Source organism: Thalia democratica, chromosome 6 (genome assembly GCF_965202585.1).
Source record: "Thalia democratica chromosome 6, ktThaDemo2.hap1.1, whole genome shotgun sequence".
Classification (NCBI taxonomy): Eukaryota; Metazoa; Chordata; class Thaliacea; order Salpida; family Salpidae; genus Thalia; species Thalia democratica.
Window position 1 is genome coordinate 26999784 of NC_139170.1, and position 12630 is coordinate 27012413.

The 12630-nt window shown below is 24.5% G+C and overlaps 1 protein-coding gene across 1 annotated transcript; it reads right to left on the reverse strand.

The window, feature by feature from the left end:
* Positions 1–3378: 3378 nt before the first annotated feature.
* LOC145838520 (uncharacterized) lies at positions 3379–11134 on the reverse strand. Its single transcript, XM_082946129.1, has 4 exons — positions 11007–11134; positions 10424–10510; positions 9809–10039; positions 3379–3956 (listed from the first exon to the last, which is right to left on the reverse strand). Exons 1-4 carry the CDS (start codon positions 11032–11034, stop codon positions 3724–3726), a joined length of 579 nt encoding a protein of 192 aa, XP_082802255.1. The 5' UTR covers positions 11035–11134; the 3' UTR covers positions 3379–3723.
* Between the last annotated feature and the right edge of the window lie 1496 nt (positions 11135–12630).

Consider the following 12630-nt stretch of genomic DNA (forward strand, 5'->3'; position numbering starts at 1 on the left):
ATTTAACTTTTGTCAAAAGTTTTGTTTTTTAAACAAATCAACCCCTATACTTAGTGATAATATCTTTAATAAGTAAACTAGATATCTTGTAACCAAACTAGCAAACTTATTTTAACTTCTTACATTTGTTTGCACTTTAAATTTTGTGCGCCTAGAAATACTTTATTTAGTTTTATTTATTATGTAGGTAACTTAGTCTTAAATTTAGTTTACATTTACACCTATATTAAGAGAATATTATTTTAAACATATAGTACTAGTTTAAGCTTTATTAATACTTGTTAAAGTTTAAAAACCATAATATAGTTGGTAAGTTAAGCTTACATTAAAGTCACTAGACTTTAGAAACTATTTAAAGTATTAAACATTTAGTCTATGGCGATCACATTTAGTTCCATCTTTTAACAATGAACATTCAAAATGTAATAATTGGGTTAACAAATGAAGTAATTATAAGTATAAATTTGCGTGTATTTTCCTTTGCAAAGAAATTTTTAGGTCTACGTTTTACTAAAAACTTATTTAATTGACTGTTTATGCGTTTTAATAATTTATTGTGTCAACTTTTTACGTTTTTGTTTGAAAATAAATTAGACTCAAGTTCTACAAATTTTGATCAATAAATATAAGCCATAAGAAATCTACGGTTTTCTTTGAGTATTAAAAAAATAGTAGACCACATAAAAATAAATTTTGGTCGAATAAGACTCATGTATGTGCCTAACTCTATCAGAGTAAATCAGTAACTTACTTAAATTCTTTTATTGTATTCTACTTAAAAATATACTTTATAAACTAGTTGTTGCAATTGAACCATCTGACCGAATTAATTTTTTTAACTTAAGTACCATGATAAAGTATACTTTACAATTTTGGTAATTTTCAATCCCGACTTTAAACAAATACAATTTTATTATAAGTACTTGGTAAGTTTTCAGTAGTACTTAAATTTCATTCGGAAAATCCTCGAATTTATGTAAGTTATTTATATGAGAACAGCAAAAAAGAAACTAAATTGGTAGAAAAGTAATTGAATAGTAAATTAATTTTACAACTGATTAGATGGAAAAAAACTTGTACCGGAGTTGATAAGAAAAGGAAAATTGGTGGCTACCAGATTTTTTTGCTGAGAAATCGATTAGTTATAAGTTGATTTGGTAAACAGTTAAGTTTCATAGTAAATTTTAAACAAAACAAAGGACTGTGTGTGTTATTTTTTATTCTTATAGGTAACTTATGTAGAGATGTTTAAAACTTTAGTTTAAAATAAGGTTTTATAATGATATGTAACAAAGTAGATCAAAACAAATAAATTCTACCTTTTTCTCTTGATAAATTTCTTTTGTTTTTATTTACTGTAAATAGTTTTATAAATTTCGTGTTGTTATTTTTAAACTAGATATAGGCTTTTTTTTTTGTTTAGTTTATTAATTTTTTTATGTCTTTTCAAATATAAGCTTTTGGTTATCTTAGTGTTACTAAGTTAGTACGACGCGAAAAAAAGTAAATAAAAATACTGGATGTAGTCGTATACTGAAAAACTTGAGTTAAGCTGTGTCTTTTTCTAAACTATAAAGGACTTAAGTTTTTATTAAAAAAATATCTATAATGTAGTAAGTAACTTTGTTAAAAAACAACGAAAAAAAAAAATACAGGTCCAACGACCTGGTTGCATTTAAAAACATCTCGGTAATCGAGTTGCATACCACACTTGAATCAAAAATATTTTGAGCTAAAACAAAAAAAAATCTTAATAGTCAAAATTTTAACTTCAAAGAACATAGTTATACATCTACAAAAATCTAATCTAAAGACATCTATTATTTTATTAGTATACATTTATTAACGTACAAAGTATTCTGAATGATTTTCATGTAAATATTTCTTATAGATATTTTGCTAGACATTTTTTTCGTCTTAAGTTATAAAAAAAGTTGAGTATAAACGGAAAAGTGAAGGATACTTTATGCAGAATTACTTTTACTCTACAAGAAATTTTAGAGTATTGTTGATCATAGTCTTATAGTCTTATAAAAGGCAAATACAGTATCTTTATCGTTTAGTAAACTTCATTTACTAATAAATATAAGATATTTGCAAAGCTTCCTTAAGTAAACTTCTAAACGAATAAACTTATATTAGTATCTTTTAGCTTTTAGACCAGCGACTATCAAAAGTATTAAAACCATTCACACTATGAAAATAGACAAATAACCTGTTAACCCACAAAGACTATCTCCTTAAAACAAAATTTAAATATAAAATGTGTTTTTAATTTCCTTTTACATGTTTTAGTCGGTATGTTATACTGTACAATAATTTAAAATTAAGAGAATTACAGTGTTTTATTTATGGAATGATATAAAAAATATTTTTGGTTGAAATGTATTTTGATTTCATTAAAGTATAACAAGTTCTATGCTGAGTTTTTGCATTCACAAAAAAAAAAACACATCCGATAACTTAAATATTTCATAGTTTTAAAAATTTGCATGACAACTTAGTTTTAGTTATTTGTACAATCATAACTTATATATATTAATTTTTTTAGTTCTTGAGGTACCCTAAAATTTATAAAACCAACAGTATTTAAAACAATTTTTATTATTTAATTTATGGTGCACATAGTTATTACTTAGATAAAATAATAAAACTTATATAATTTTATTAAACACGTTAAAAAATATTGTTCCAAAATGTGGCAAAAGACCTGATGTACAAAAAAAAACTCACTTTCATCGAATTTCATACAAGTTATTTTGTTTAACAACTGTGAACTAAAAGGTTGATTTTAAAATTATGATTGTTATTTACGTTCCAGCGCAAGATAAGGATCTAGATATGTATAGCTTTCTACATGAACTTCGTTACTCATAAACTTGATGCAGAAATTAGATAAAATATCTATTTTTAGTATCTAACAGATTCAAAATTTAAGTTTTATAGTTTTAGAAATTTTTTTAGTTAACCTTTTTAGGGTTAATAATGTGTTACTACCACTGACATTAAAATTTTTTAGTAATGATACTTATATTTTTCGTTGGTAGGTAAAGAACACTATAAATTTCCTCAAAACTTTTTTGTTTTTAAATATTTACAGCTACGAGCTTGTAGGTACAGTAATAGTTTAAAAATCTCATGCAATAGTTTGTGTAAATAAATAAAAATATTGCCTGAAGTATGTTAGATTACGAATTTATTGTTCAAGAGATTTTTTTGTCCTAAAATTAGTATTTAGATTTTCTATTCTTACAGACGAAAGAAGGAAAAATTTTTTGTACAATTAATTGAACGTTCTTTTGGCATAAATTTAAAGACTTTTTAATTGTTTCAAAGATGATTTGCAATAAAGTTTGTTTAAAGCTAAAAAAAGTTGTACAACGCTTAAATTTCAAAAACATTTTGTACGGGTATAATCTCTACTTGAGTTTTTTTGATTTACCAAAAAAAAAAGGAATACAACATAATTCAATACAAAACACTAAAATTAAAAACAAACAAAAGGAGTAGTCAAAATAATCAGAAAACCTAAAAATCTTGCACTTTCGGATAAATTTCTCAATGAGTCTAACCTTATTTTTAATAATTTTAAATTGGAATTTTACTTACTCAAACTCTAAAACTAAGTAAAGTGAAACATTTGTTTAAACATTTATTTTTGCTGTTTATAAGAAAAATAAGGTTAAAACTAAATGTAACGTGTAAACTTAATTTTACAAAATTTTAACGTTGCTTTCCCCTCGATCTAGACCTGCTTGCTGACACTCTTTCATGACTGAACGTGTTTCTGCGGCGAGTTGAGTTTGGTGTGTTGGGATGAGGAGTCACTGATAGATGCGAATCGGTATCAGTGCTCTTTTTCACATCTTTTCCTCGCTTGTCTTTTGTGCCATGTCCCTTTTTCGAAAACCTATCGCTTTTGTACGAACTGCTGTCATCTTGGTTTGACAATCTTGCTGTGAATATTTAAATTTTTAACAATCGTAATAAATAAATTTTTTAGTTTATCTATCTGTTTATTTTTACAAGATAAGTAGCAAAAGTAGCGCGTTTGCACTTACAACATTAAAAGTAGATAATAGCACAATACCTTTTTAAAGTTCAATAGCACTTATTAATAGAAAAATTGCAACTATATCAAAATAATTGAAAGTACGCACAGTATATGAAAATCGAAAATAAGAATTTATCTAATAATTTTTTGGCACTTCATAATTTATACATAGTTTTGTAGAAAAAAAATAGTTGTACGTTATGAATATTTATTTGCCTGGCAAGTTATTATATACCTTAAGGATATAGCTGTTTTTATATCCAAGTAAAGTTTAAAGTAGTTTATAAGCTTGTTTTAATTTTAAGTATATGTTCAGATTTATTAATTCATGACTTTTTTTTCAATAATCGTTTACTCCTTTGATCAATGAGATCCTCAGTTACAACTAAATACTTATCTAAATAGCATAGAAATTTTATACAGTAAAATAATATATCTAAAACAGAAGCTTTCATTTGATTGTTTAATTAAACTTTTGGAATTTTTTTTTATTAAAAAGTTTTTAAGGCCGCTTAAATTTTAAAACTTGAAATTTGGGCCGCGATAACCAACTGCCTGCCGACCCCTGTTCTGATCTTTTATTAGGAGCTAGTTGATAAATTATTTTTGGTTAAAATTTTTAAAACATAATTGCATCAACTGCTAATAAACTACTTCGTTTTTTACTAAAATTAATTACATCAAAAAAGTTAAAAACATTATCATTATTTTGATAGAGTATACTTTGTTCAACTTTGACGGTCTAGTGCAGGGTTTTTTAAACTATGCCATATTACCTAATTAGGGGTTTTTATTTTCTATTAATATTGTAACTTATGCAGGATTTTCTGCAATTGATGATGAAGAGCAAAAAAAGTTTTATGTGTATTTAAGGGGTGCACGACTATTCAAGTTTGGACGATTCAAATTTATACAATTAAATTCCTTGAAAAAAAATTTAAAAAGTCTCAACTCAAAAAACAATAAAAAAGTAAAAAAAAAAAAAAAAACGTATGTAGATCTTATAAATTTCTATAGATCATTTTTTGATTTTGCAAAATTTCAAAATTTTTTGTTAAATGGCTTAAATTAGCTTAAAAATATAATAAACTTTAGTAATTATTAAACATATCAAAAACTAATTAAAAATTAAAGAAAATTAAAAATAGCTTGTAGATGTTAATAAGACCTACATACGTTTTTTTTATAACTTTTTTTTATATACATTACTTTAAGAGATATGGTCACTTAATACTTTTTCAAATTTAAATTGTTCGAATTTAAATCGTCATGCAATCGTATTTACTTTTTCTTTTAGGAAATTTTGTCGGAGGGGGCCATTACTTTTTTTATTTCTTCAAAGGAGACCTTATAGAAAAAAATTAGAAAACTCTGATTTAGTGCTCTTCAATTCTGACAAACAGTTGTCGCTACTTTTTCCCAATATACTTGGGATCCAGATCTCCTGGACACTTAAACCAACAAACGAGGCAACTTCTGTGAATTTTGTTGATTCGATCTTTTAATGAAAAATAGTTTCCAATTTTTGTTGTTCTGAAAGCTAAATTAATATCAATACCAATTGTCTCAAAAGTTGTTGTTATAATTCTACTGATTTTTTCTGTAATATTTTTAATGTAAGGTACTGTTAAATACTGTTTTTCTGAGTTCTTGTTTTATAACTAACTTCTAATTTTTGTAATTTTTCAATTTAATTAACTACAAATTTTATTGGATAACTTTTTTTCAAAAGATGATCTATTATTCTTTTTATCTTTTGTTCTGTAGTTCTTTAGATACTAGTCTTTCGTTTCTGATAAGTAAATATTTTATCATTTTTTTTCCATGATTGCGGAGTGCAAGATTTGAAATTAAGTATAACGTTGTACTCGATGGATTCTTAAAATAATTAACTAATACTATTGGTTTCACAAATAACTACACATGTTTTTTTAATCTATATTGTTTTGCAATAATAATAATTTAACCTGTTTACTTTACTAATTTGTTTAGAAGCATAATACTGAATCTTAAAAAAATTATCAAGCATAAATTGTAGGTGTTAACTTTTTGAATTAATTTTTTTTTTATTGTTTTAAGTTTAGTCATACACTAAGTTTTATATAAAACTGAAAAAAAACATTTTACTAAAAGTTACGGTTTTTAACTACCAGTTTTTGAAAACAATTGTTTTGTCAAGTTAAAGTTTGTGTTAAAAGTTTTTAAAGTTCTAATGTCAATATGTTTTTTTTTTAAATTTTCAGAGTTTTTTTTTTTTTAATTTATAAAACGCTAATCTAATTAAATTTATATTTAAAAAGTTTTTAACATAATAGCATTTATCTTATACTAAATTATAAATGTTATGAACTTTAGTGTTTAACTTTTATATTAGTGTAACCTTTAAATTTGAAAAGTCATTTCTATCAAAAAAAATTTTTGTCCTTCTTAGTTTTACTAACTATTAAGTTTTACAATTCATATGTGCACAAACAAACTGTTTTTATTTTTAGTAGCATTTTTTCGATTAACAACTTTAAATGCTTTGTTCTTTACTTTAATTTAGTTTTAGTCCAGTCCTGGACAAAACGTTAAAAGGTATCCGTGGTGTGCGACTCGATAACCAAAATGTTCTTTGTGCACCAGGTCCTAGGACTAAGTGTTTTGAGCGCCTTTTTTTTCGTTCAATAAACTATTATAATGATTGACATAAAAAAAAAACAGTTTTTTATCACACCGTTTTCAAAAAAAAAGCTTTCTTAATATATGTTACATTCTAGGCAACTAATTCAGTTAGGAATATTTTGGTTTATAATGATTTAAATTGTTGGCGAATAGTTGTTTCAATGTTCTGCAAGATGAAGGATTTTGTCTAAAGTTGAAAATAAATTCTGTTTTGAAAGTTCTTGTTTGGTAAAAGTGGTCTTCAAGATGGTTCCTAGAGTTTTGAGCCAGGTTCTGAAGAATTTTGACAGGAGATGCTTGTTTCAGGGATTTGTTGCTTTGGAATGTATATTTGGAGATTGGTGACTTTGGAATTGTTGAATATTTTGGTTGTGAAAGTTTTAGTATATTTCAGCCTTGTATAAGTTTTATGTTTATGTTTATTTAATCACTGTAATTTGTTTTATCATTTTGTGTTAGTGTCTTTTAGTTTATAAGTGGCTTGGGTTTTAATGCCTGGGTCCTTCGTTTGAAAATAAACTTTAATAATAATAATAAATAAGAGTTAGAGTTTTGATCTGGTTTCTTTAGTGTTTGTTTTAATTTTAAGTGAAATTTTTTTAATAGTTTTAAAATAAGTTTTTGCTTACCTCTACAACCAAAACTTTTCCTTATAAAAAACCTTTAACTTTTAATAAGAACAAACAAATCACAACGTAATGTTTAAGTTTTTTATACGCGTACTTCTTTGAAAGCATCTCAAAGAATGAATAAAAAATATATTTACACAACTTATTTTTACTAGTGTGAGGTTCGTATTAGTCTTATCTTATGTTAAATGTAGATTATAGAAATAAATAAAAAATAGTTCGTAAGTATTTCATTATCTAAATAAGCTTAACATAAATAAATAATATTTTACTAAAAAGAAAAAAAACAGTATTTACAAAAAAAATAATTATCTACGTTTTTATTGCATTAATAAAAAAATAAACCAAGTTTATTAAATAAGGTTATACAACACGTATGGTATCTTTAGTCTTTAATGACTATAAGTATTGAATTTTATCTGACTGATAATAAGCAATTTGTTTTTAAATTAATATTGGGTCTAAACTAATGTCTACATGTTTTTACTACATTTTTTAAATTTTTATAATAACGATGATTTAAAGACGTGTTGTACACTAGTTTATCACTAAGTAAAATGATGAATGATAATCAATTTCATCACTAAAAAAGCATAATTTTATGGTTTAAACCAGGGATCGGCAAACTGCGGTCTGCAAGCCAAATGCGGTCCTAAAAATCAAAACTTTCGGCCCGCGAGGTACTATTTAGCTAAAATATACTTATTTAAAACGGTAAAAAAGAAATTTTTTATGATGAAAACTTTCAATTAGGCTCTTACTTTAAGAAATAATTTATACTAGTGATTTATTAATGCTTATTTTAACTTATTATCTTTTAGAATAACATTTTTGTATTGTTTACTACAAATACTTTACAACAACTGTGGCCAACAGTAGAATTTTACTATACAGTGCGGACCGTGAGCAAGTTTTTCTAGGAAAATTAGTCTGCAACTTATGTTAAGCTGACGACCCCTGTTCTATAATTAAGTTCATAAACTAAAATATAAATCTAATAGTTGAAACTTTCAAAACAATTGTTTCTCAATCAGATTTTTACACCATTTGAAAAAAAACTTCTTTAGACAATGTTTTTAATTCGAATACAACAAACTTACAAAAGCTAATTTTATTTTAATGTTTTATTCTATTAAGTGTAGATTAAAAAAAATAATTTTTGAACTCATTTTATTGATATACTAATTTACATCCTATTTTGAACCTTAAGTTTACAAACTTGTAAACTTTAAGCTACATTGCATTAAAACTTTGTTTCATTAAGAGTAAATTAAAGATCCATATTTTTAATTTTAAGTTAGTAGATCAAAATAAGATAGCTAAGATATAATCTAAAAAACAACTTTTTTATTAAATTTGTAAACATTTTTTTGTGATAGCTTAAGTTACAAGTGTTAAAATATATACTGTATTTTTTGTTCGTATTAACATAAAAATTGCCCACATTTCTTGATCTTAAGTTGTAATTTTTTGTGATCTAAACATTAACACAGCGAGATTTATAGGTGTAACTTTAACCGCAACCTAAATATAAGTTAGACAAAACTTTTTACGCCACCTTTTAAACTTAACTTTTAGTGTAGACTCAAATAGGTCAAGTTGCTTTATAAAAAATTATTTAAAAAAATAATTCTATAGATAAAAGCTCAATGTTTAAACGAAAATTTAAATTAAAAACAACAAAGATTTTCATTTTTAAAAGACATTTATTTTTATAGTTATTTAAACATATACTTTTAGTATATAATTAATTCTAGGCATAAAATGTCATGAATAAAATTTTTATACTTTAAACTTTCAAGTTTTTATTAATGTTTTTTTTATCTATTTTAGTATATATTTTTACAAATCATTATACTGACTAAAACTCAAGTAAAAATCTAGCCTGTGTAATTAAACCAAACTATTTTTTAGGTTAACAGTGAAACAAACAAACTTCTAGGTTAAATATGTTTTTGTGTTTTTGAATTACTGTTTAAGTTTAAATAAAACATGTAGTAGAGTAATTAAAATCATTTGCTACAGTATTTTTATCTAAGGTGTACTATTGTATAGTATTTAACAACTTTAAACGTTAAAACTGTTTGCACTTGGCGCAAAGTTTAAAAAAAATTTAACAGCTAAAGACAAAACAAATAAATAGCTAAAAAAAAATTAATAAAAACGATTACAATGCTTTTTAAGCTTTCCGAATACTGTTTCAAGATCGTCTTTTATTACAGTACTTTTTCTTAATATATTATTATTTTTTGAACTTTTAAAGTTCATTAAATAAAAGTCTTTGTTATCAGAAAATAGTTGTTAACGTTATCCTAATGGTAGCTAGTAAAATAAATCCATTTTATAGTTGAAGTTAGCACCTAAAGTAAATTGAAACAATTCATTTCATTACAGAATATTTTTGAAACCAAGATCGTTAATTATAAAAATATGTAAGATATAAGTGTTGAAATTCACAAACCAGTGAACTTGGGCGTGACAATTTTGTCATCTTTAAGCAGTGGTATGTACGTTACTTGTTCTGGTTTACTATTCATTCTTCCCAAACGGTTGTTCGTATACAGAACTTGCTTAACTTGCAACAGTACAAGACTTTCACGTTCTACGTTTAACACGTCAGACGCGTACTGGTCCTCGTTGGTTTTCAAAATATTTTTGAGATTTCCAAACTCGTCACTCAGTTCCACGTCAACTAAATTCGTATTAGATTTTTGTAACATGATTTTTTATACTAGTTTTTACATCATTGTCTATAAGTAATCCTAATGAAAAAAAAGACTTTAAATAAATAAAGAGTAAAACTAGGGGTTGTGGGTGCTTTAGAAAATATGTATAGTTAACCATAACAGTTATTGAATGTTAAGTAACAATAACAAACTTTCAAATGTTCCTACATAATACAATTTTTAAAACTATGTTTTAATAAACTATGTCTAGATTGTCTCCTATTACTTTTGCAAGATTTATTAACTTGTACTTTTTAGTGTAAATACTTACGTAACTAGTATTAGCTAATTCATTTAACTATTTCTCTTTACAAAACTGAAAACTAAAAAATTAAAAATTAAAAACATACTTTCATTTGGATAGTTACATCGCTGCTTTATGTTCTTTATTAAGTATTTTGTAAGACAATTAGGATTGAAAATTTTCTTTTGATTTTCTATGAAAATTAAATTAATAAGTTATTTTAGTATAAATTGTTGTTTAAATATTCTTTATACACTTTTTATTATTTTAGGTAGTATTTTGAAATAATTTTATTTCTTTTATTTAGATATGAGTATTTTTTTTAAAAACTTAATATTAATTAGTTGTGACGCATGTTTAATTCTATTTAAGATACGCATATCTGAAAAAGAATTTACAAATGTACAAAAACGTTTGAACTGACTATATTTTAAGCCTAAATGATAAAAAAACGATAGTCAAATTTTTATTAAAAAAAAAACATTAAATTGGTAAACTTTACTAAATTATTATAACAAGTTAAAATTGTAAATATTTAGTTTGTTAAAATATTTTGCTTAACAATATTTCGTTCTTATCAAAAATTCCATTAGTATTAGTTTATTTAGATTTTTGATTTAAGTCTCACAGATTATAGAAAAATTATAAATATTTTTTGTTTTTACAAAAAGAAGTTAAAGATTATATACCTCCGTAGTTTACAATAACAAATGCCATCTACCTATCAAAGTACTGTTGCCAAGCAAGAGCTTTGAATACTGTATTAACAAATCTCTCGCTAAAATGTAGTAAATTTTAATTCTCTATCAGAACGTAAAGTACATAAGGTGGTAAAAAATGGGTTAGGTTTATTTACTTTTTATTAATCGAGAACAAAAAAAAAGAATACATACAACTATGAGTGCTTTTAAAATATTTGAAGTACTTTAAACACATCTGCCAAAAAACAAACATTGTTTGTTTTCAATTTTGTATAATATATATTCTATTAAGTTAATATTTTTTCAATAACTCTATAAATTTGTTTACATTAAAACATTAGTTTTCTAAAAGTATATTAATATTACAACTTCAAAGAACCGAAATTTATTAATAGTTGTCGTAAAAAAAATAAACGATATTATAACAATATTATTACATTAGTTAATGTTTATCTGTTTAATCTTAATTTTATATACACTTAGATAAAGTTAAAAATTAGTATTATAAAAAGAAAATAAAAAAAGTTTTTGTAGTCTAACAACAAATAAGGCTACTCTACAACAACCTAAGTATAACTTTGAAGTGAAATATTAAACACTAAGTTATACGCTACTATTTCTAACACACGTTAGAAGAAAAGTTGTTTTAAGGACACAAAACAAAAGAAAAAAAGTTTATTCCCGCATTATTTGCTATTGAATAGCTAAACTATTGTAAAATGAGCCGTGCCTTTTTTAGTAAATACTCCTAATAAGAAACTTTATTTTCTTATCATTAGTCGAAGTACAAATAAAGAGTTGAAACTTACGCTTTAATGATTTTTTTAGGAAATCTCCCTAAAACTTAAGGGTTTTTGTTTACTTTTTAAACGTCTTCAAGCTTTGAAACTTGTCAAAAAAACTTAAAATAATACAGTAGAACTGCTTTATTTAATGAAATGCTTTAATAAGTGTATTAAAATCTTATTTTACGGTTAATTTTAGTATATTGTGATATAGAAAAGTTTCTATAACTATTTCAACATTTAGCTAATACCAACAATTGAAATAATTATAAGGTAACTTACGTTAGTTTTAGTCTATTCTATTTTTCAAAATTAATTAAGTTTAAGTTTTAGCTTTTTATATTCCTTAAATAAATAGAAAATAAATACAAAACAAGTTACTAACATATATTTTAAATTATAATGTATAAAATGCAAAGTTTTTTTTTTTTGTAAAATACCTGGTTAAATAATTTTGTTTAACTTTTGCTAATCTTTCTAAGTACATTAAGAACTAAGTACAAAAAGATTTAATTTATTTTTTAAAGTTTTTCATTGTTTTCTCTATGTTTAAATCTAATACTTTGTATTATATTTAACACTTAGTAGTTCTTATAATTTACACCAGGGTTTCCCAAAGTGGGTCATGATAGTTACTCAGGGGGAAACGAGCAGCAAAGGGGGGCCATGAGCAGTAAAGGAGCCACAAAAGGGCCATGAGGTCATAATTTGAAACTTACACTAGATATTCTTGAGTTGCAGATGAAGAGCAAAAAAAAAAGGTCTTAGGTGTTTTTTATGGTAGTTTTAGACTATTAGAGTAATCTTGTTGAAGGGGGCCATGGCTT

What these genes read in the sequence shown, in the direction of transcription:
- LOC145838520 (XM_082946129.1), bottom strand. Translation starts at nt 11,034, where the DNA reads ATGGCATTTGTTATTGTAAACTACGGAG. An exon ending in TGTTATTGTAAACTACGGAG is followed by an intron (nt 10,511 to 11,006) that starts GTATATAATCTT and finishes TAATTTTCATAG; the next exon opens with AAAATCAAAAGAAAATTTTC. An exon ending in ATGTAACTATCCAAATGAAA is followed by an intron (nt 10,040 to 10,423) that starts GTATGTTTTTAA and finishes ATACGAATTTAG; the next exon opens with TTGACGTGGAACTGAGTGAC.